This window comes from Heloderma suspectum, chromosome 7 (assembly GCF_057233095.1).
Source record: "Heloderma suspectum isolate Gila_16-S chromosome 7, 16-S_ref, whole genome shotgun sequence".
NCBI lineage: Eukaryota > Metazoa > Chordata > Lepidosauria > Squamata > Helodermatidae > Heloderma > Heloderma suspectum.
Genome location: NC_139464.1, coordinates 4,633,466 through 4,656,035, shown reverse-complemented (window position 1 = coordinate 4,656,035; position 22,570 = coordinate 4,633,466). Strand labels below are relative to the sequence as shown.

Here is a 22,570-nt window from a genome sequence, read left to right as displayed (position 1 = left end):
GCGCTTGCCCGTTCCCGTGGTCCTGAGAGAATCCTTGGTCTAGAAGGGCTTCCTTATTGGGAAAAGGCAAGCCCAGAGCAGTGGTTCACACAGAGATTCAAGAGGCAACCCCCTTAGAGCGATGGTGTGCCAGAGCGACCAAATTATCCCCATCACACCTAACGTGGACATGGCAGAATTACCCATTCCCGGTGAAGACTCACTGGAAGGATTCAAGGCCAGGTTAACTTCACCACTGGAACGTGCAAAAGGAGCCTGCAAATTGCCCCCCCTGCCCATACAATCTAAAGTCCCAGGTGAGGTTACACACACTCCCTCCTCAGGGAACCCCCAAGGAAACTAGTCAGTTCCCATGGGGCTTGAATAGGAAAAGTTCCCGGCGGATTGTATGCCCTTCAGATACTTTTACTTTTTATTTTAACAAAAGGGAAGTACCTGTAGTAGTTTGGTTTGAAAGGCCCATTTTTATTTAGCCCCAAGTATTTTGCTTGCTCATCTGTAAGTTCCGTCAGGTGCGCGTCAAATGTTGGGAGATGAAGACTTGCCACATACTCATCTGAAAGAAAAAAGAACAGCACTAAATTAGCAAGGCTTATCATAAACACAGGGATCTTGCCGTATAGTAATGGAGGTGACGGATGAAGCTTACCCATTTTTTTAGGCAACAGGTAGACATCCTGCTTGTAGCGTCCCTCCGGTGCGTTGTAGAGCTCTATCAAGGCAAGAGCCTGGAAACAAATAAAAAGAGTTTCTATGCTTAACAGTGGCCTAAAAGTAATTTAAAATAAATACATAAACCTTAAATAAAATCTTGTTAAACCGAGACTCAACCCACACAAAATCTGCCCATCAGCAGTTGCTTAAGTCTACTGGAATACCCAATGGTGAGTGTTTTGTTATTAGAAACAGAATCAGAAGAGGTCAGAAGCTCATCCAAACTAGGACTCAACCATTCAGCAGGATCTCTTCCATATCAGCCTGTGGAGAACCAAGCAGTCTGAGGTGAAATGTCCTTTAAATTTTATGTAAATGTAAAAAACAGAACATAGTATCGTGGTGATTATGAGAGGTTAACAGTGAGAATTAAAAGGGTTGAATGTAACTGAAGCCTGTTACTTTACATGCCAGGATTATTGTTGGCAGTCTGCTGTCAGTAAAGTTGCTGCAGTTCCCAAGAAAACTGTTGCAGACCTCGCAGGGGTGAGCAACTTGTGGCCCTCCAAATAGTTTAGCCTGCAACTCCCATGATCTCTCACCACTGGCTATGCTGTCTAGGGAGCTGTAGGCCTAAACATTTGGAACACATTGCCCATCCTTGATGACAGTTAATCCTGTCAGTTTATATACTAGACAGGAAAATTAAAGGACAGGTTTTGAAAGGCAAACATTATTTTAACTATCATAAATATAGGCCCATGGGCTGGCAAATATAGAGGTGGTAGAAGGTCATAGGTCACAGGGTCCTGAGTGTGTATAAAAAGGGCCAGCTGCCAACAGTCAGGGGTGGACGGAAGCAGTGCGGCCAGTGTGCTCAGTTCCGCCAGAGAAGTGCCTGAGAAAGAGGGAAGCAGTGACGCCCAGGTGAGCCTTCCCCAACGTGGGCCCCTCCGGATGTGCTGGACTGCAACTTGCACTGGCTATGCTGGCCTTCCACATTTGGGGACCATTGTGGGACTAAGGATCCTTCAAGGCAAGGCTTTTCTCCTGCCCTCACCCTGACATTCACAGAATCTTACAGGGGGTCTACATAGCATCGCTGTCAGGAGTGCCCTAGCGGCCTCTTTCAGTACACTCCAATAGCCAACTCAAGACACGGATGAAAGGATTCTTTTCAAGGCTTTAATCCTTTTACAACTTAATGACTCTTTCAGATGCTAATCACCAGCGACTAAGCAATGAACAGCAGAGTTGCCTATGCTCCGGGTAAGCAGTTGGTCCCCGTTTGAAGGAGAATCACTTGCAGACCCTGAACTTACAGGCTAGGGAGAGTTCCTCCCTCTTTCCCTTGGGTCCACGGGACGCGCCGTTGCTTGCGCGCCAAACGGGCGCTATGCCTCCTTTCCGCGCCCTCCATCGCTCGTCGCTCCCTGCGTCTGCGTCGAGCATCCAGCAAGCCCCCCCCTCCCGCACTCTCTCGCTGCCAGGGTCACTATCTATCTCAGGAGTGCTGGCAGGAAGAATCTCTGCCAGCTGCTGTGCCTGTGAGGGATGAGCTGGCTCCTTTCCCACAGACTGCTGATCCTCCTCAGAATCAGAACTGCTCTGTGGTTTTATCGGCTCAGTTTCCACCCTGACAATTGCCCTTCACTCGTAATTCTTCTGTCTTTGCCCACCCCTTCCCCCATCTTTTCTCTCACTGCAGAAGATCCCTTAAGGAGAAAAGGGTAGGATGCCTTCTGACCGACAGCACTAGGAGCCCTTTATCTGGAAGCATCCCAGGTCACGACCCTCCACAGTTCGTGGTCAGAGCAATGGGATGAATGAAGTGTAAATATCCCATCTTTGACACAGCCCCAAACTCTTTCCCCTCCTGATCCTTCCCACGTCTCATAAGTTGAACACAGGGGCTGGAGAACACATGCCAGCTGCGGGGGATGGGGGCGGGAGCCCTCTGCACAGACCTGCTCCACTCAGCATCGTCTCTGACTGTGGGGAGTGATAGTCCAGAAGGTGGATGCACTGTGTGTGGGGGAGGGGACAGGTATTTGAAAATGGTATGGGGGAGAGGAAAGGGGAAGAGCCCCCTTCTTTCTCCAATGAGCCACAAATGAGGGATTTTACTTATTATTTTATTTGTACCCTGCTTTTCTACCCAAAAGTGGCACTCAAGATGGAGTGAGACCACACTAAGGGTCACATCTCCTTCATAAATGTACTCAGCTAGCAACGTTCTTTAGCTCCTAGCACTGTTCACTTTGTTTCCAGGGGCTGAAGGCATAGGGGTAACATCAGCTGCCAGGTTGGAGTGGGCCTCTGCCCATCCTGGGTAAATGCTGACCCAGATATGCAAGGCTACCAAGTGCTTGCCTCCTGTAGTAATAGTCTGAATCTCGCTTCCCTCATACTCTAAGGGGCCTTTCTCCTCACTTTGGCTCACAGTCAACACCAAATTATTCAGAATGGTAAAATCGTAAGTACACCATGAAGAGCTCCAAAAGGATCTTCTCTAAAGTGGATGCCAGAATGGCAGATGAGAATAAATGTAATTAAGTGCCAAGGGATGCACACGGTGGAAGAAAAATCCTAACTACATATGCACAGGTCTAAATTGGTAGCGACCACCCAGGAAACAAATCTTGGGGTCACACTGGAAGTCATCACAGAGTGCTGCAGTAGTGACAAAGGCAAATTCCATGTTATGAATTGTTGGGAAAGGAACCGAAAATAAAAAGGAAAGTGCCCTAATGCCTTTGTATAGATCTAGTGCAGCCACATTTGCAATGCTGGGTACAGTCCTTGTCCTATCTCAAGAAGAATATAATTAAGAGCAACAAGCATGAGCAAGGAGAGGTTGGAGCACTTTCCCTATGAAGCAAACCTAACACGTTTGGGGCTTTGTAGTTTAGGAAATAAAGATGATGGGGGGAGGGGGGCAGACCATGATCGACATTTATAAAATCATGAATGGTGTGGAAAATGGCAAGAGAGACATCCCTCTCATATAGTACTAGAACTTGGGAGTCATACAATGAACAAGATTTGCAGTAGATTTGAGACAGACAAAAGAAAGTACTTCATCACACAAAGCATAACTAACTTGTGCAATACGTGGCTGCAAGATGGGATAATGGCCAATAGTCGAGATGGCTTTTTTTAAAATGAAGGATTAGGCAAAGTCATGGAGGAGAAGTCTATCAGCAGCTCTTGGGCACAAGAGCTACGTTCACAGACAGAACTCTTCCGTATATCAGACGCTACAGGAAGAAGAGCAGCGGGTGGCAACTTAACATTATATCCTGCTTCGAAGCTTCCCTGCAGTGCTGGCTTCAAGATCTTATGGGACCTCAGAAAAGGCACCCTGAGCGGGACCCCTTAAGCTGCAAGAAGTGAGGTGTGCAAACTCAGAAAACACTTGCGCTGCCTTTCTGAGTGCCCCAGGCAAGCTGAGAGTGTTGGGACCAATCCACAACATTGCCATTATTACAGAGTGCTGAAATAAATGGTCTTTGGTCTGATCCAGGAAGGCAAGGCCAAGTTTCTTGAGCACCCCCACCCCCATATCCCACTCACCTGGGTAGTTGCTGTGATTGACAGCACAAAGGTTGGAACTGTGGAACAGCTCAGGTTCAGCAGGCGTCCCTGAAAAACAAACATGTTTCTGCAGCAACACTGTCTTCTCCACTGGCAGATCCCCCGATCTGTGTGGGGAATCAGCAATCAAACCCCAACATCAAATGTGAGGAGGAAGCAACAGGAGTGAGCTCGAATGGAAGTGAACTTAGTCAGCACAGCCTTTGATTCAGCCAGGATGCAAGCTCTAGGGAGAAGCATCTAACCCGTCAGCATCTGGACACCTCCCAGGCCTGAACTGGGCCCTCACCAGTCGATCACCTTCTAATTCACAACTGCACTGAGGGAGCTCCTGGTGCCCACTCATCTGTGCAGGTTCCACCCGATCTCCAAAGCTCTCCTGGGTTCCATGGCTGCTGCTGACTTACCTCTGCCAGCAGCACTATCCTCTTCCCGTCAGGCCAAATGACATGGTCTACCTGAGACCTCACCCTCTCCCACGTCAGTTCAGGTGTACGCAAGCTAGCCTGAAAGACAGCACAGGAAAAGTCAGTATAACTTTTTGTAGGCTGAGTGGGATTTAAGGTCTCTGGAGGGGGGACAACCCACCTAACTTTCCATCTCTCTAAGATATGCATAAAGAAACCATGACCTGAGGTGGTTGGGGGCCTGATGGCCAGTTCAACACTCAAGTAGGTAAGAACCAAGCACTGCTTTGCTGAATCAGACTGGGGGCGGCACCCATCTAGCTCCACGTCCTGTTTCCCAAGTGGCCAGCCAGATGTGTCCAGGAATCCAAGAAGCTGGGCAGGAAGGCAACAGCTCTCATCAGCTGGTTGCCCACCCCAGCAACCGGTCTTGCCTCTGACCATGGAGGCCCCAGTGAGCGATAATGGCCAACAGCTGTTGACAAACCTCTCCTCCTCCTCTGCCATGAACTTGTGTCATCCCGCCTTAAGGCCCTCTAAGTCAGAGACCATGGAAGTGAATTCTGTAGAGTAATTATGTGCCTGTGAAGAACTTTTAGTCTATCTTGAATCTCACACTATTCAGCTTCATGGGATGGCCCTACTGGGTTTTAGCATTATGGGAGAGCACCTATGTACTTCCCCCACACCATGCATAACGTTACACTCATCTAATGTCCCACCCTTAATAAACTTCTCTCCAAACTAGAGAATTCAAATGCTTTTGGGTAAACAAATTGTGACTATTTACTATTTAATGTTGCTACTACTGGGTATAATGAATATTATACTACTGGTATAATGAATTGTTAGGAACGAAGTATTGCACTGATTACTGACATTGTTCTGAGGTCATTTTTGGTGATTTATTCATTTTGGTAATTAATTCAAAATTGATGTTGTTGTATCTTTACCCCTTCTGAACCCACCTGGAATGCAGTAATTACAAAAAAGGGATATTAAAAAAATTGACTTTTACAGAGTTAGCAGTGCAGAAACAGCCCAGGCAAAGGCACTCCACCCCCTCTCTGAAACAGTCCCGGGCAGGAAATCAGCAGACCAGTAAGGGACCAACGCAAACCCAAGTGCTCTGCCAGCACAGATAGGTGGAAAGAGCACATCCAGCTAGGGCTAACCCACCTGCCCAAGTAATTTCAGTGGTTACCCATGAGTAGCAATATTTTGGGGGATGATACAAAAATACACAGAAAGAGTAAAAAAATTGGCTTGGATTCCTCAATTCCTATGTGGCCACCGCCACAAGGAAAGGTCTGATCGGAAGGAAGCTCTTATGAGCAATGCACATTTACTAATTTACTGCAGAAGCTGAACACGAACTGGCATTCCAGCAGATGTCCTAACAGCCTTGAGCTCCACTGCTGATCTCTTTCCCCCCAACTTGGATGCTTCAGGCTGGCCCTTTCTGCTTTTCAATAGGAACAAATGCCAGCCATCCCTCTCATGCTGTTTGGGAAGGCCAGAGGTGAATAAAGCTATCCCACACTCTCATCTGCTTCTACTGATGTGAGGATGGGTCGAAAGAGCACTTGATGAGAGGCTGGAACAGGATGGACAAGACTTAGCTCAAGAATGCTTTCACAAACAGATTCTACGTTGCCTTTTGAATTAGCCACTTCTCCTCATGCCTCAACCCTGATCTACATTATGTCTATTCAAATGTTAACATTTATTATATTATAATAGCTAGCTGGGCATAGTGGTTAGTGTCAGACCAGGACCAGTAGAGCTGGGTTCGGAAAAAGAAACGAAATGCACCGTTACAAGATGGGGATACGTGGCTCAACAGCACTACAAGTGAGAAGGTTCTTGGAATTGTTGTCGATCACAAGCTGAAGATGAGCCAACAATGTGATGTGGCTGCAAAAAAGGCAAATGCTCTTTTGGGCTGCATTAATAGAAGCATAGCTTCCAAATCCTGGGAAGTACTAGTTCCCCTCTACTCAGCACTGGTTAGGCCTCATCTGGAGTACTGTGTCCAATTGTGGGCACTGCACTTTAAGAAGGATGCAGACAAGCTGGAGAGGGTCCAGAGGAGGGCAACAAAGATGATCAGGGGACTGGAATCAAAGCCCTATGAAGAGAGACTGAAAGAACTGAGCATGTTTATCCTTGAGAAGAGAAGACTGAGGGGAGATATGATAGCGCTCTTCAAGTACTTGAAAGATTGTCACAGAGAGGAAGGCCAGGATCTCTTCTCGATCATCCCAGAGTGCAGGACACGGAAGAATGAGCTCAAGTGACAGGAAGCCAGATTCCGGCTGAACATCAGGAAAAACTTCCTGACTGTTAGAGCAATACGACAATGGAACCAATTACCTAGGGAGGTGGTGGGCTCTCAAGATGAGGCTGGACAGCCATCTGTCAGGGATGCTCTGACTTGGATTCCTGCATTGAGCAGGGGGTTGGACTCGATGGTCTTGTAGGCCCCTTCCAACCCTACTATGATTCTATATGATTCTCTGATTCTAAATCTGCACTCAGTTATGTAGCTCACTGGGTAGACCCTGGGCCAGTCGCTCTCTCAGACTAACCTACCTCACAGGGTTGTTGAGAGGATTAATTGTGGAGGGGAGAACCTCATACTCTGAGCTCCTTAAAAAAAGTAACCAATGAAGCGGTAATGTATTCTTTATTATTAAATCATTCTGGGCATTTGCTAGTTCAGAAGGCAGGCAGGCCCCAAGCGGAACCCAGACACAGTGTTTCTTAAGAACAAAACGTAGTTATCTGGTACTATCTTTTGGTAAGATGACAAACCTCCAGGCTTCACAGAGCTCTACTTTCCCATAGAAGAGCAGCTCTGCCACTTACCTGTATTTAGGTGTAGCTCTGCTAGCAGAGACCTGGAAGCCTCCCACACTTCCAATAATGCACTGCATCATTACGCACTGTGTCTAAGCAAAGAAATGCCCGGTTCTTACCACATCGATTTCTGTGTTGGAATGTCCCATGTTACAAACAATACAGCTGTTCTTCATTCGGTCAAGATGTTCTCTGGTCACTACATTTTTGTTGCCTATAAAACATAGGGGAAATGAGAATTAGAAATGACAGCAATGAATGATTACTGTAGCCCTGCCATTGTAACAATGGGTACAATCCAGCAGCGCGTTCTCTTGCACATAGCCTGACTGGAAGGGACAGGACCTGTGCCCACTCCACCCTCCCAGGCACGCCCCGACTATGGATTTTCTACAACTACTGGCGGGGCTGGCAAGGGGGCATGTGTGATCATTTTTACAGGTAAATCCCACTGCAGTGCAAAATGGGTACCTGTGCAGGTGATAACAATGTCGACTTGCCGAATCACTTCGTTGAGTTTCACAAGCCGGAAGCCATCCATGCTGTGAGAAATAAGCAGACAGATCCTTAAAATCTGAAGGCCGGCAGAAAAACACCCAAACTTTAAAATCTCACTATAACCTCGACTACCAGCATTAGCCCTTTGCAGCTGGGGACTGGGAACCACAGATGTGTAATACCGCAGGGTCTGGCCCTGCTTGCTCAAAGGAACTGGGCGAGGCTGCTCAGCTGGAGTCCTTTGTGCATTTGGGGAACAGAGACCCAGCAGGCTTCTCCATATGCACGAGCCAGGATGACAGCAACAGCACCGCACGAGGAGCCACACCGCTGCCTAAACACAAGTCAATTTCGTTTCCATCCAAGATTAACAGGGCCAAAGTTTTACTCCTGGGCATTTCAGGTCCCGACTAGTCTGGCTGATAGTTTTGTTGGTTTGAGAATAAAGCAAGCGTGATACTGCCTGCCATGTCTTGGCAGCACTGTGCAGGGCGCTTCATATATCACAACAATGGTAGCAGGGAGGGTCCAGTCTGCACTGTGCAGGTACAGTTCTGTTCCACTGCGCGTACTCTCTAGCAATCTGTGCAGCCCAAGGACACTGGCAGCCTGCTACTAGAGGCCTTTGTGCAAGTACATCATCATTGCACCTCCACTGTGCACTCTGGGTCTTCCCTGACACTAGACATATGCTGCTTTTGTTGGTTATTTATGTTTTGGCGTAGGCTTTTTGAACTGTTTTGAATGTGTTTAATATTGTAAGCCGCCTTTGGAAGACTGCCGTCTTGGAAGGCAACTAAGAAATGCATTCAACTAAAACAACACTGGCATTACATTGATGCTAGAAGCAGCAAATGCTCCCCCTCCCCCTCCCCCCAGCTCCTGCATTCCTGAATTAAGCCTAGAGACTAAGAGACACACCACGGAAACTGATCTACTGTTGCATGAGCTCTTGCAGGCAGCAGCGTACTTCATCCACTGCATGAAGGGAACTGACCAAGTGGCGTTTTATTTGTTTCACTGATATCCTTCATAGAACTCCAGGCAGCGTACGTGGGGTTCCCAGGCAATCTTCCATCTGGTGTGGGCCTGCTTTGCTTTCAGCCAAGTTCTATATGTACAAACACAGGGTGCGAGTCCCACTAGAGCAACGTTCCCCAACTTGATGCCCTCCAGATGTGCTGGTCCACAACTCCCTGTATGTCCAACCAGCATGGCTCAGTGGCACATGCTGGGAGTTGTAGTCCAACACATCTGGAGAGCCCCAGGTTGGGGAAGGCTACTCTAGAGGATAAGCCAAGTTAATAAGGTGAACTCCAAGATAACTGGAATTCCCCCCCCCACACACACACACACATCCTGGGAGTTGGTGTCTGAGCTCACGGGGCTGCTCTGATTTTCCTAACAAATTTGACTGCATTTCACAAAGTTTGAATAAGACAGGGTTCCCCAACGTCCCCATGGGCACCTCCAATGGCAACTACAAAGGGGTTCGCAAAGTGGTGTCTGCGGGCACCCAAAATCTTTTAATTTTTTTTTTAATATGAGTTCATAGATTTGTATGAAATGCATACAACTCTCTAGCAATTATACACAGGCTTCAATAAAAAGGGGACCAAATATCCAAATGAGTATCCATTTGAAGGTAATGCCTACATGCTACCCCTTCAAATATTGAAAGTGTTGTAAGGTCCTTAATTCACTGCATTAGAGGAGATGAATATTTATCCTTCCCATATTGCAATATTAGCCTTTTAGCTGTCAAAAGGGTGCAGAGAATCAATTTATGCTGATCATTTGTTAATTTCCATGAAGCAGGTAAATAATTTAGAAGAGCGTGTACATCAGTGAATATTAAGGACTGTTCCAGTACAAAATTTTACTGTGTAATGATGTCCCTGCAAAAAAGAAGCAACTACTGGACACTGGCAGAACATACGTTTAAAAGAAGCATTAGCTGTATTGCATCACCAGTAATTAGCTGAATTAGACAATCCCTTAAAGCGACAATGCAGTGTCCATTAGACAAGATTTTTTTTTGCTGAATAAGACACAGCCTAAAATCCAGAGATGTGACAGGTGTAGACACCAAAGCAGTGATCCACTGATTAGGCATTTTGTGATGGTGTCCACAGCAGTTTCTCAAATTCCCAAATGAACTCACAGGTCCAAAAAGGTTGGGGACCCCTGAAATAAGGACTGTGGGTGGCTCTGCCTTGATATGTAATTGTTGCCCTATTAACAATGCAGCCTTTGTTTTTGATCGTGCATCCCTCCAGAAAACATTGAGATGATGTGCTATATGGATGACAGGCACCCAAGCTATCAGGATGTGGAGGGTTGAGATTCCTATGATCTTTGGAGTTCTCCAGCTCCTTTGCAAGTTGTAAATTTAAACTGGCTTTTAACAACTCAGCCATGCCCAATTCATTGGATATCAAATAGCAGGTGCCTCTCTTAACTTCTCCCCCAATCCTTCCATCACCTCCAAATTTTGCTGACAACCACTGTGTCAGGAGCACCCTAGCTGCCTCTTGCAGTCCCCACTAATAGCCAACTCAGGACACAGACGACGAGGAATTCTTTCCAAGACTTTATTCCTTTATTACTTTATGACTCTTTCAGAATACTAGTCGCTAGTGCCAAAGCAAGGAACAGCACTGGGGAAAGATAGCTGAGTAGCCTAAGCTCCAGGTAAGGCAGTTGGTCCCTGTTTGAAGGGGAATCATGGGAAGACCCTGAAGTTATGGGCTAGGGAGAGATCCTCCCTCTTTCCCTTGGGTCCTCAGGACACGGCCTTTGTTTGCTCGCCAAACGAGCGCTACGCCTCCTCTCCGCGCCCGCCATCTGTCGTCACTCCCTGCATCTGTGCCGAGCATCCAGCAAGCCCCCCTCCAGCGCTCTCTCACTGCAAGGGTCATTATCTATCCCAGGAATGCTGGCAGGAAGAATCTCTGCCAGCTGCTGTGCTTGTGAGAGATGAGTGAGCTCCTCTCCCACGGATTGCTGTTCCTCCTCAGAATCAGAACTGCTCTGGGGCTCTATTGGCTCAGTTTCTACTCTGACACACTGTTCGCTGGTTGCTGACACAGGAGGGACAAATGGAGTTCACTAAAGCAGGAGTCAAAGCCTCTGCCAGGCACATCTCCCTGACTGGCAGAAGGCTGCCCTCTTTCCTTCGTGGCTTCAATTCTTACCAGGCTTGTAGGGCACAAATGGGGTCAATCTCCGTCACATACACTATGGAGCCCATAGCCTTCAGAGCAGCACAGCAGCCCTTACCAACCTGCAGCAGGAGAGCAGAACATAAGGAAAGACACAGAGGCCTCAGCGGCTGGACAGCGGTGGAAAAAGTGCAACCAGACAGTCTCAGCCCTGATGTGAGAATAAGTAAAGGTTTAGAGTCAGGAAGTCAAAGTAACAGCAACATAAAATCTGCCATCAGCATCTGGCCATTGCCAAACATCCTGGGCAATAAAAAGGTCTTTATTTTCCCTGGGGAGGGGAGTTCCACAGCATGGTCAGCTAAAGAGACTCTTCACCTCCCCATCTCTTGAAAAAGAGGCTTCAGGAAGGCAGGACAGAAGCATACCACGAAGGCTAGCATGAGCAAAACTTGAGGCAGCTCAGCAACGTCAGTGCATTCACTACAGCTCTATTCATACACTGCTAGCATCCCAATTTAAACTAGCAACTGGAAGCCAAGTGTGCAGGCTCCACTGAGAGAAATCAGACGATACTCTAGGGTGCTTCTGTGCTCATCCATATCAGTGAAGCCTGAACAGGAAACAACTCCACCAGACTGTACACAGGAGTGAGCTGGTAGCCTTCCAATGATTCATGCAGGGCATGCATAGGAAACCTCTAACCCATGGGTTGGATATGGCCCACAGGTGTTCCCCATCCAGCCTGCTTGCTTCTGCCCAAGGCGCCGCCCCTCTCCCCAGGCAAAATGTCTTATCTCTGATAAAGACCTTTTCCCTGCCCAGCACCGTGAAAGGGAGCCTCTCTCAGCACTAAGCAGGAAAAATGCCCCCTGGGTGATCAGCATGGATCAACTGAGGAGGTGGGGCTAGCAAGTAAGTGCGTGTATGAATGGTGTGGATGGGTGCACCTGTCTGTGTGAAAGTGGGGTAGCCACACCCACTTTGGCCTCATTCACTGCTGGCATGTCCCCTGCCCGGAGATTTCCCAAGCGACAATCCAGAAAAGGTTCCCCATCCATTATAGGGCTTTCTAGGGGTTTCCAATGGGAGGAAGCCCCATAGTTGAGGCAATCCCTTAGGTTAGAAAACTTCTCTGCATGCTCCTGTCACATAGGGCATTCAGGTGTTCTATCAAGGCACTCCATTGATCTTAAGAGATTGCAAAAGGACAGAGGAAAGAAACTAGTTTTCATAGCAGCTTTTGGCATCATTTAGTGCTGTAGCATTTCAATATCAATGGCATATGAATCATACGGGAAGAGCTCCCCAGAGAACCAGGCCCACCACCATCCTGTTGCCCCCACAATAGGGCAAAGACAATGCAGCGTGCAAGGCTTCCCCCGACACTGGGCTGAGATTCTCATATGTTGTGAGTTGTTGAGGAGTCAAGGGGTCGGGGAAGATCAATCCTGCATCACCACTTCCGGTTGCATGTACTGCAGCGTTCAGGAGTTGTGAGATGAATCCTTCTCCAAATCATCCTTTCAAAAACCCCTATCTAGAGATGCCCTTAGATATGCAGAGGGAAGTCCTGCAGAAGAGAAGTCTTCCCTGGAACTGTGCAAGGAAGACATCTGTGGCATCACACACAGATGTCGCTTGTTCTGAAGGGCAAGCATTCAAGCCTTACCTCTCCATAGCCACAGACCACCACTTGCTTTCCTCCAAACATCATATCGGTTGTCCTTTTAAGGCTGAAAACAAACAAAACCCAAGACATTTGCCAAAGTTAATCTTCAGTAATCCTGCATATATGGAATTTCAGGCAGAAGGTGACACAGACTTTTGATTTCTGAGTAAGAACCCCTGTGTGAACAGCTACTGTTACTATTGCTAAACACTGATGTAATGACAATGGTGTGTGCTAGATGCTGTACAAAACACAGAGCAGCACAGTTCTTGCCAAGGGGTGCTACAATCTGCAGACCACTTTGCATGTGACAAAGTTCCTAGGTGGGAAGTGACAGCCTACACATTTGTTGCAATTTATGAGACAAATGTGTAGGCAGTCACAACGATATGTGTGGATTGTTTGGCCTCTGTTCACACACTGGGAGACTGCAGCACATGTTGTGATAAACCTGCATGCACCATTGTTGCACATTATTCACACGTGGGGTCTCCTGCAAGACGCTGCTGTGTAAGTATTTTGTAACATGCGAAGTGGTCCTGTGGTTTGAGTCACAGACAGGGAAGAGGTTGGGAACAGTCAATGAGTGGTAAGGATTGGGGAGGAGAGTCAGTCAGCAGGAAAGGAGCAAGTAACATGAGGTTTAGCATGAGCAAAATAGTGAATGCCAGGCTGCCTCTTGCAAACTACTTGGTGTGTGTGGGTCAACGGAATTGCATTCACTGGATCTCAAGCCATACCCACAGCAATTAACTGGCAATGAAAAGGTTGTCTCCCTTCCTAGTCTTTGCATGTGTTGTCCCTTCTGTACATATTCCAGTCTCTCTCATCTTTCCTTTTGTTAATTCTTTGTTTTGCTTGCCCCCCTCCCCCTGCTTCCTATTCTTTTCAACTCTGAGAACCACGGGACTCTGTGATGTCCCAACGTTTGCCATATTGGAGAATTCTTTGACGTGTGCTCTGCTGACATAACCACAGAAGGAACAGGCACAAAAAACTGTAGTTTCCAGGTGAAACCATGCTGCACATGAACACACTTCTTCCTAGTGTATCCTCTCTGCTTAGCATCTCTGCAACTGTGCCCTACATTGTAGTCTATTTTTAGCGGACAAATAAAACAGGTTAGTGGTGTAGAGAGAGCGTGCGACTCCCATTTTCCACTGAATGTAGACAGAAGTCCCAGAGGACTCAACTTGCAATTCTGCTCCAGTTTCCTGTGGCCCATTTTATGACAGATAAGCCAAGCTTCTCTCAGCTGTTTAGTTTACTTGAATCTTTTAACCATTTCCGTATCACACAGCAGGACAGTAAAAAGGCCGATGAGAATTCCTATGCTGCTACTATCATATTTGCATCTAAGTGTATTTGTAATTAAGACTTAGATAGCAGCCATATGTGTTTTTACCAACGGGGGAAGCAAGAAGAGGGTAGTGAGAGGGGCTATTTCTCCCTTTCACATCAGATATATTTCCAATATGCTCGCTATGATCTCATTCTCCCTGAGGTTGTCCACCTGTGTCTGAGCTGTACCACTTCAGAGTACAGGTGGGAGTTCACATAGCTTAATGTGTTCTTCTATAAATAACCACTGCCTGTACATGGGAAACTAGCATGTCAGAAGGAGGGTTCTAGCCTAGCAGGAACATTCAGTCATGTGAACCCCCACCTGCCCTCTGAAGTTGTGCAGCCTAGACAGGGTTAACCACCCGCAGTGAGACGTAGGCCTACAAATGTCTTTGCCCAACCTGGTGCCCTCCAGATGTGTCAGAGTACAACTCCCATAGCTGGCTGGGGGGTTCTGGGAGTTGTAGTCCGACACATCTGGAAAGGCAGGTTGGGGAAGGAAATACCCTAACTACCAACAGGGAGATAATTGCCGAAACAGACGGGGGCAGGCAAATGCAGAATCATGACTGCCCGCAGCTCCTTCTCAAACACCGAGATGGTCACTGTAACGCACATCTGTTGCATATACTGTGGAGCAGCCCGGAGATTGACTAGCAGGCCTAAGGACATCCAATGAAGTTTACAGCTAGACGAGATTTGGACTCGGGATTGCATGGTGCAGCCAGTCCCAAAGTCACACTGACTCAAAACTGGGTACAGAAGTCGAACGAACTGGACTCTGACCCTACACAGAGCAGAATTTGGTGGGCTCAGGTGTCTGATCTCGGAAGCTAAGCAGGGTCAGCCCTGGTTCATACTTGGATGGGAGACCTCCTGGCTTCCTGCATTGAGCAGGGGGTTCGACTTGATGGTCTTGTAGGCCCCTTCCAACCCTATGATTCTATGTCTGTCTATGTCTATCTCCTTTTCACATCGCTGTGCTCTCCCTCTGCGAAAGCTTTCCTGCTACTAACATCCAATACCCTTGGGAAATAAAAAAAAATGGGGTTGGAGCAATAATACTAAATATAGTTCAAGGAATGAACTAACATTCCATTAGCAGAAAAAAGGTAACACGATAACATGCTAGATGCCACTTATTGCTGAAAAGAATGGCGTGACAGGGACGAGTGATAAAATCCATACACACTATTTTTCTTGTTGTAATCAATTTGTATGAAAACAGTAAACTAAGAGATGAAGAGCATGTTGCGTTGCATCACCACGTGATGAAAACTTCATATAATCAGGTTACTGACTGATAACTGGATGGTGCCTGTTCACTGCCATTCTCCCATGATGAAACCTTATTGTGCTGTTAAACATTATTTAACATCCAGAGGGGCCTTATATTTGTTTTTTTTAAAACCCATTATATCCAGAAGAAATGATCCACCACCAAGACTGTGGTTGGAGTGCATTCATAAGAAAGCTTGAGCACAGGAGAACAGAGACACCATGCTGAGGGTTTTTCCTACCATAAATAGTATGCTTTTATCCTAAAAAATTAAAGGAAGTGGGAAAGTGAGCCAGTTGTCTCAGCTAGTTGCTCATTGCTGCTTTGTGTCCCCCCTCTCAGTGATCATATCTACTACCGGAAGGCCTCCTTCTCCTCTCGGAACGTTCATTTAAACGGCAAGATACATACCCATCTAGAATGGATTCCCGGCAGCAGTAGAGGTTGTCAAACTTCTGCTTGGTGACTGAGTCATTGACGTTCATAGCTGGGACGCAGAGCTTTCCTGCCTTTGATAGCTGGTACAATCTGAGGTAAGTGAGAAAAACAGCAACAGGGAAATGGCCAAAGGTTTCCTCCAGTTTCCTTGGATGCCCTCCGGTCTTCCAGGGTGGTGCATGATCAATTGACCAGCACATTTGATGTTGATAGACTGTTACAACTGTGAAGTGTCAAGCTCTGTTTCCAGATGAACTTGCTTTTACTTCAAGCAGAATGAACAGCTGGATGGTAAAAGGCCTTTTAAAGTTTAAGAACTGCACCGCTCTGAAACACTCAAGTATGGCTATTTAAAGAATGGTTTACCTGGGAAAAGCAGCAGCAGTTTATGCATTACCTTTCCCCATTGGGGTACTTGCATGCACGTATGTATAGAAACCGAGAGAAAGGAACCTGAATGAGACAGTGTTTCCTTTCCCCAAAAAAGGACAACGGAGAGCCAGGTTCTCAAGCAAGACCCGTCCTCCAGTCTTACACTGTTCCCATGAGTATACTACAGACACAGACAGGTATACGTGTCCATCAGCAGGGAAAGGTACCACATGAACTTTGTCATATTTTCAGTGGCCAAGACTGTTCCTTGTTAAAGTCATGCTCAGGAGAGAGGACAATGCGGACACCCACACCCCCTCTACATTTCCTAGAAACATGGCTAGTGGACAGTAAATCTGGATTAGCTGCAATAAAAAGGAAGTTACAACTCTGCTACACCAGACAACTGATTCTGTGGAACTACAGTTCATCTTGTAGAGAGAATACATATTACCAGTTAAGTGGAAGAATTTGTACTTTCTCTTGTCAGAGTCCAACCCCTGAAGAACCCAACCAAGCTAGCTCCTCCATGTGACATCCACAGCATACCAAAATGCCAATAGCATCTCCTCCCCTACCTTGCTACATCACAATTTTGGCTCTTTTCTAGTGGCTTTCTTACACACTGCAGTCTAAGAGTTTTCCTCCAGAGTTGCTGTCCAATTCAGTCAGAATCCTGGGATTCACACATCCCTATTAGCTTGTAGTTTCTGAACTGTGATCTCCTACTCTCCCATTTGGCCTGATTCTGTAAGTTCAGGATTCATAGGCCAGGTCATCACCCAGAACTTGACAGAATAGGGGGAGTATCAATGGCTACAGCCAACAGCTCTGCACTAACTCTGATGCAAATACAGAGCTCTGCAAATACAGGGACTTCAACATTCACTTCAGTGCACAGAACACATTTGGGGACATGTTCCCCTGATATGAACAGAGAAGCCATTGCTTGCACAAAGCTCTGTACACACATTGTAACTCATGACCTTCACACTGGAGCTGACTGCACTCGTACCATTACCACTGTTTTGTTCCATATTTAATGGCTCCAAGCCCAAAGCAGTAGTTTGAAATACCGTAACTCACAGTCCAAAGTGTGGGGCAGCAGCAACTGTGGGGCTTGAAGGTGGGAAGCTAATTCCCACTCAGTTATGAAGCTCACCAGCTGAGCTCAAGCACATTACTACCTCTCAGCCTAGCCTAATTCAATGGGTTACTGTTGGGTTACAGGGCTGTTCTAAGCTCCTCAGAGCAATACAATTAAACAAGCCGTTTTTCTCCAAATAGATAGGATAGATTCCACTGGGTTAGGATACATTCCCCAGCCCACCCAAGTATGTGAGTGCAGTTACCTATGAACACCAGTAACACTCTCCTCTACAATCCCCTTGATCTTCTTAAACATGTTGGGGTACTTCTTGTAGATCCAGTGTGTGAGATCCCCACCATCATCCAAGATCTGCAAAAACAACACAAATGTTATTACCACATTGCTTTACTACAGACCCAATAGAGGTTATTCCACATAAGTGGTGGATATCAAGATTTCCCCACTGTTGGATGTGTGTGTGTGTGTGTGTGTATATATATATATATATATATAGTGGGATTAACAGAAAATGGGCTGCACAGCAAGAATCTGTGTGATATAATGCCGTTATATCCCAGATAGAAAATCTTTGGAAAGAATAGGGAAGGGTGTATTATTGGGGTTGTTGCATATTAAAGAGGCCAGCGTCCAATAAACTAGAAAATGTAAGGGGAACAAACCTGACCACAAAAACACTGTGTGAATAAATACCAGGCACAAGAAGCAATTTAGTAGTGGAGACAAACTATCACCTTTTGACCCAAATTCAGATAGTAATCTTAAAATGGAAAAATAAAAATAGAGAGACAGGCAAAAAAGAGATGTAATAAAAACTGACTTCAGCTATCCTCAGATATCTATGTACATTCATGTCATGTCAGAAGAGACAAACATTCTAGATACCCTAAATGACTGCCCCTTAGAACTGTTTGTCATGGAACCAACTAGAGGGGAAGCCATGCCTGACTTTGTCCTGAGTGGCACCGAGAATCTGGTGTGAGATGTATGTGATGTTGAACAATGACCACTGTGCAATCAAATCCAACAGATTTGTTAAGTAGGAAAAGTTGGCAAGAAAGTCCAACAAGGTCAGATTTACCTTCAAATAAAGACATTTCTAAGAAAATGAGGTGATGAGTTAAATGGAAGTTGAAAAGGAAAGCCAAGAGGTCAAATGTCTCCAGGATGCTTGGAGGGCATTTAACAACACTATAGCAGAAGCTGAGATAAAAATGTGTATCACAGATTAGGTAAGGTACAAGGTCATGAGGTGCTCTCTGTGGCCAACAAGCAAAGTCAAATAAGCAATAAAGGAGATTAACAAGAGATGACGTTCTAATGCTAAAAGACAAAGCTACATAAGAGTAAGTCACAGGGCTGATTCACATATAATGCCAAACTATGGTTTGGTGTTATTCCCAATCCTGGTTTGAAGGACTCACAGTTCAGATGTAATGACAAATTATGGATCCTGTGAAAGTGGAAGAAGCTTGTTAAAATGGAGCATACAAGGGAGAGGGAAGGAATAAACAAGCACAAAGCTAATTCATGTAGTTGTGGGACTATGGCTTGGTGCTACATGCAAACACACGTGCAAACACCTTAGTGTTCTTAAAGACCTCAGATGCAAGACCTCAGATTAAGGAATTGGAACACCTTTTCTATGAATAAAGGCTAATGCATTTGGAGGGTTTAAGTTTAGAGGGAAAAAGATAACTGGGGGGGGCACAACATGGGAGATATATAAAATTATGAATGGCATGGGGAGAGAGAGAGAGAGAGAGAGAGAGAGAGAGAGAGAGAGAGAAACAGACAGAGGTTATTCTCTCTCAATATACTAGAACTCGGGGGGAGGGGCTCACCCAATGAAATTGATTGATACCAGATTCAGAACAGAAAAAATATGTGTTTCCACGCAACACATAATAAAAGTATACACTGCCCCAAAGTGTGATCAACATTGGCTTAGATCAGCCTTCCCCAACTTAGTGGCCTCCAGTTGTTTTGAACTAAAACTCTCAGGATTCCAGAGCTTTGGCCATGCTGGCTATGGCTGATGGGAACTGAAGTCCAAAATATCTGGAGGGCACCAGGTTGGGAAAGGCTGGCTTAGATGGTTTCAAAGAGGTATTAGACAAAACCATGGTGGAGGAAAGGTCTATTGATGACTATTTGCCACAATGGCTAAATTAAACCTCTATGTTCAGTAAACATGGAAATGCCAGTTGCTGGCTCTGCTGCCTTTATGGGCTCCTCATGCGCTTCCCACGAGCATCTGGCTAGCTTCTGTGAGAAACAGGATGCTGGAGTGCATGGGGCCTGGGGTCTGATCCAGCTAGGCTCTTCTTACGTCCCTTCAGAACAAGGGAAGCTGCCATGCTGCCACCACCACGAGGACCTGCTGCACGCAATTTTTCTCAGAGAGAGAGAGGAGAGCTGTGCCCACTTCTACAGGAGGCAAGAATTTTAAGGTACCTTTCACCTCCCCAAATCTAGCCTTATCGTTGTCTTAACAGGAGTGTCCAAGGGTTAGATCTAGAAACTTCCAAGTACAAGCCACGTGCTCTGCCACTGAGCAACAGCCCCTTTCTGACAAACGCCACAAAGCATAACGTGGCATTCATGTTTAAGTGTGTTCCCGCTTTTCTAAGATGGAGGCAACCTATCTAGGCCATGACAAGTAAAGTCCACTCAGAGATCTGCACTATTTGAGATATTCCATAGGGGCAGCCATGTGACTCTGTTGCAGCAAAACCAACAGAAGTCTCAGAGACGTCACAGGTTTACTGCTGCCTCTACATTTCATGGGGTTTTGGCCCCAATTTTGACAACTTTGTTTCTGGGTGCTCACAATATATATCCATATAAATTATCTGTCAACAAAGGATTACCTTTGCACATTTTTAAAAACGATCTTATTGCAAATATAAGGGGGGGGGGGAACCAGCAAAAGCTACATCTGACAAAGCACTTTCTGGGCCACAAAAGCTACTTCTTCCATCAATTCGCCTTCAAGACACTACAGTTTCTGTGTTGCTCTTGCTTCTTGAAGCAGGCACTTTGTCCATGCCCAGTGATGGCAAAGCATTCACCTGCCCACCAGGAGGGGACGCATCATTACGAACTACAGAGGCAACAATTAATCCACCTGTGAGAGTGGATAAGTATCTAACTGCATCTGTAGATTAAGGCAGCTTGGCTGGGAGGCACTCAAGCCATTCCCCAAGGCTACAGAGCCAGACCCCAGAAGGGTTTCGAAACAATCTCCCAGACACTTGCCCTGGGTATGTTTGGGGACCCAGGCCTGTTGTAGGAAGATTTTAAAGAGGCAGGAATGAGTTATACATCAGCCTAAAACACAGTCATTATCTGGATGCGTCTGAACAGCCTTCCACAACATGCTGCCCTCCAGAAGTGATGGACTGCAACTCCCATCATTCCCAACAAGCAAGCTGGCTGGGAATGATGGGAGTTGCAGCCCAACACATCTGCAGGGCACCAGCTTGGGGAAGGCTGCATTTGAAGCACCTGCACTCTTATTTTTTCGCTTGTGCATTACTAGGAAGCCTTGTCTCTGAGCTTCGTACAGCATGCAGCGCCCTCTGCTGGTTCTGCAGTAGTCATCGCTTTGCGTCCCCAAGCCAGAGTTCATCTCCACAAACACAGGTTCCAGGGGAACCTCCTACCCGCAAAACGAAGCCCGATCGACTCCCAGCGTCACGCACGGAGATATCAGTGGCTGTTTTATACAACGAAATGGAGTGCAACAGTGGACCACTATATGTGTGAAGTGGTTCTTCCAACTTCTACTGTGAGAGAACTGTAGGCAAAGCAGAAAACTACTTTAAATTAGATGGGCTTGCAAATTTCAGAAAGAAGTGGAATTTCTTCCAACCCTTGCAGCCATGTCCAACCCTTGCAGCCATGTGTCCAGCTGGATTTTCGTATGCACAGCAGCTGAGGGCTGGGGATCGGGGAGGGGGAGTGGCTGTTATCTACCGAGAGTCCTTGGTCTTCACCAGACCCCCTCTCCGGGAGACCAAGGTTGCTGAGTGCATATAGTGGAGGTTGGGCCCGAAGGGCAGTCTGGGGATTCTGCTCATGTACCGTCCACCCCGCTGCACGACTGACTCCCTGGCCGAGGTGCTGGAGGTGGTCTCTGATGTGCGTGTACAGTCCCCTAACTTATTGGTGTTGGGGGACTTCAACGTACATTCGGAGGCCATCCTCACAGGACCACCTCGGGACTTCAGGGAGACCATGGCCTCCTGGGAGCTGTACCATATTCTAACTGGGCCCACCCATGTAGCCGGTCATGCACTAGACCTTGTGTTTGTTTCTGGAGAAGCGGGGAGTGATCTGGAAGTCGGGGGTATATCCACCACCCCCTTGTCATGGTCAGATCACTATCTGGTGACGTTGGACTTCTCGGTTCCACAACCCCTCCGCAGGGGTGGAGGACCCATTAAAATGGTCCGCCCCAGGCGTCTTATGGATCCAAATGGATTCCTGAACGCGCTTGGGGATTCTCTGGGGCACGCCAACAGCCACTCGGTTGAGACCCTGGTGGGTGGCTGGAATGCCGCAATCACTGGGGCATTAGATCAGGTGGCTCCGAAACGCCCTCTCCCCCTGAACAGGGCTCGGACTGCACCATGGTTCAATCCGCGGTTACAAGCTCTGAAACAGGAGGTGAGATGGCTAGAGCGCCGGTGGCGGAAGTCTCGCTCCAAAGACGATCAGACACGGGTTAGAGCTGTATCTTCAGCCTATCACGTGGCGGTGAAGGCAGCAAAAAAGGAATATTATGCTGCCTCCATTGCGTCTGCAGAGTGCTGTCCCAGGAGGCTGTTCCAAGTGGTCTGGAGCCTGGTCGGTCCTGTGGCTCCGGAACCACTGGAGCATTCTAAGGCCTCCTGTGAGGCCTTGGCAAGGCACTTTGCAGATAAAATTGACCAGATTAGGTGTGTTACTCTGCACGCTGTGGATACAGTTAGTGAGCAAGAGGCGGCCTGTGGCAAACCGGTTTTGTGGGATTGGTTCCAGCTTCTTCCTCCTGATGAAGTGGACAAGGTGCTTTCATCTGTAAGGCCGACCACCTGCTTACTTGATCCTTGCCCATCTTGGCTCATTATGGGCTGCAGAGAGAGACTGGGTGAGGGGATCAGGGTGGTGGTGAACGCCTCCCTTGAG

At 46.9% G+C, this 22,570-nt stretch overlaps 1 protein-coding gene across 2 annotated transcripts in view; it reads right to left on the bottom strand.

Annotated features, from left to right (window-relative positions):
• The window catches only part of AHCYL2 (adenosylhomocysteinase like 2), a 151,447-nt gene that overhangs the window by 6,642 nt on the left and 122,235 nt on the right, over positions 1–22,570 (bottom strand). For both annotated transcript variants that reach the window (XM_084808928.1, XM_084808930.1), the window contains exons 7-16: positions 17,640–17,746; positions 15,889–16,005; positions 12,855–12,918; positions 11,216–11,304; positions 7,992–8,062; positions 7,640–7,734; positions 4,659–4,757; positions 4,231–4,299; positions 650–728; positions 436–556 (exon numbers count right to left, since the gene is read on the bottom strand). In XM_084808928.1, the coding sequence (XP_084665054.1) occupies positions 436–556; positions 650–728; positions 4,231–4,299; positions 4,659–4,757; positions 7,640–7,734; positions 7,992–8,062; positions 11,216–11,304; positions 12,855–12,918; positions 15,889–16,005; positions 17,640–17,746 (911 nt within the window). The remainder of the gene's footprint in view (positions 1–435; positions 557–649; positions 729–4,230; positions 4,300–4,658; positions 4,758–7,639; positions 7,735–7,991; positions 8,063–11,215; positions 11,305–12,854; positions 12,919–15,888; positions 16,006–17,639; positions 17,747–22,570) is intronic.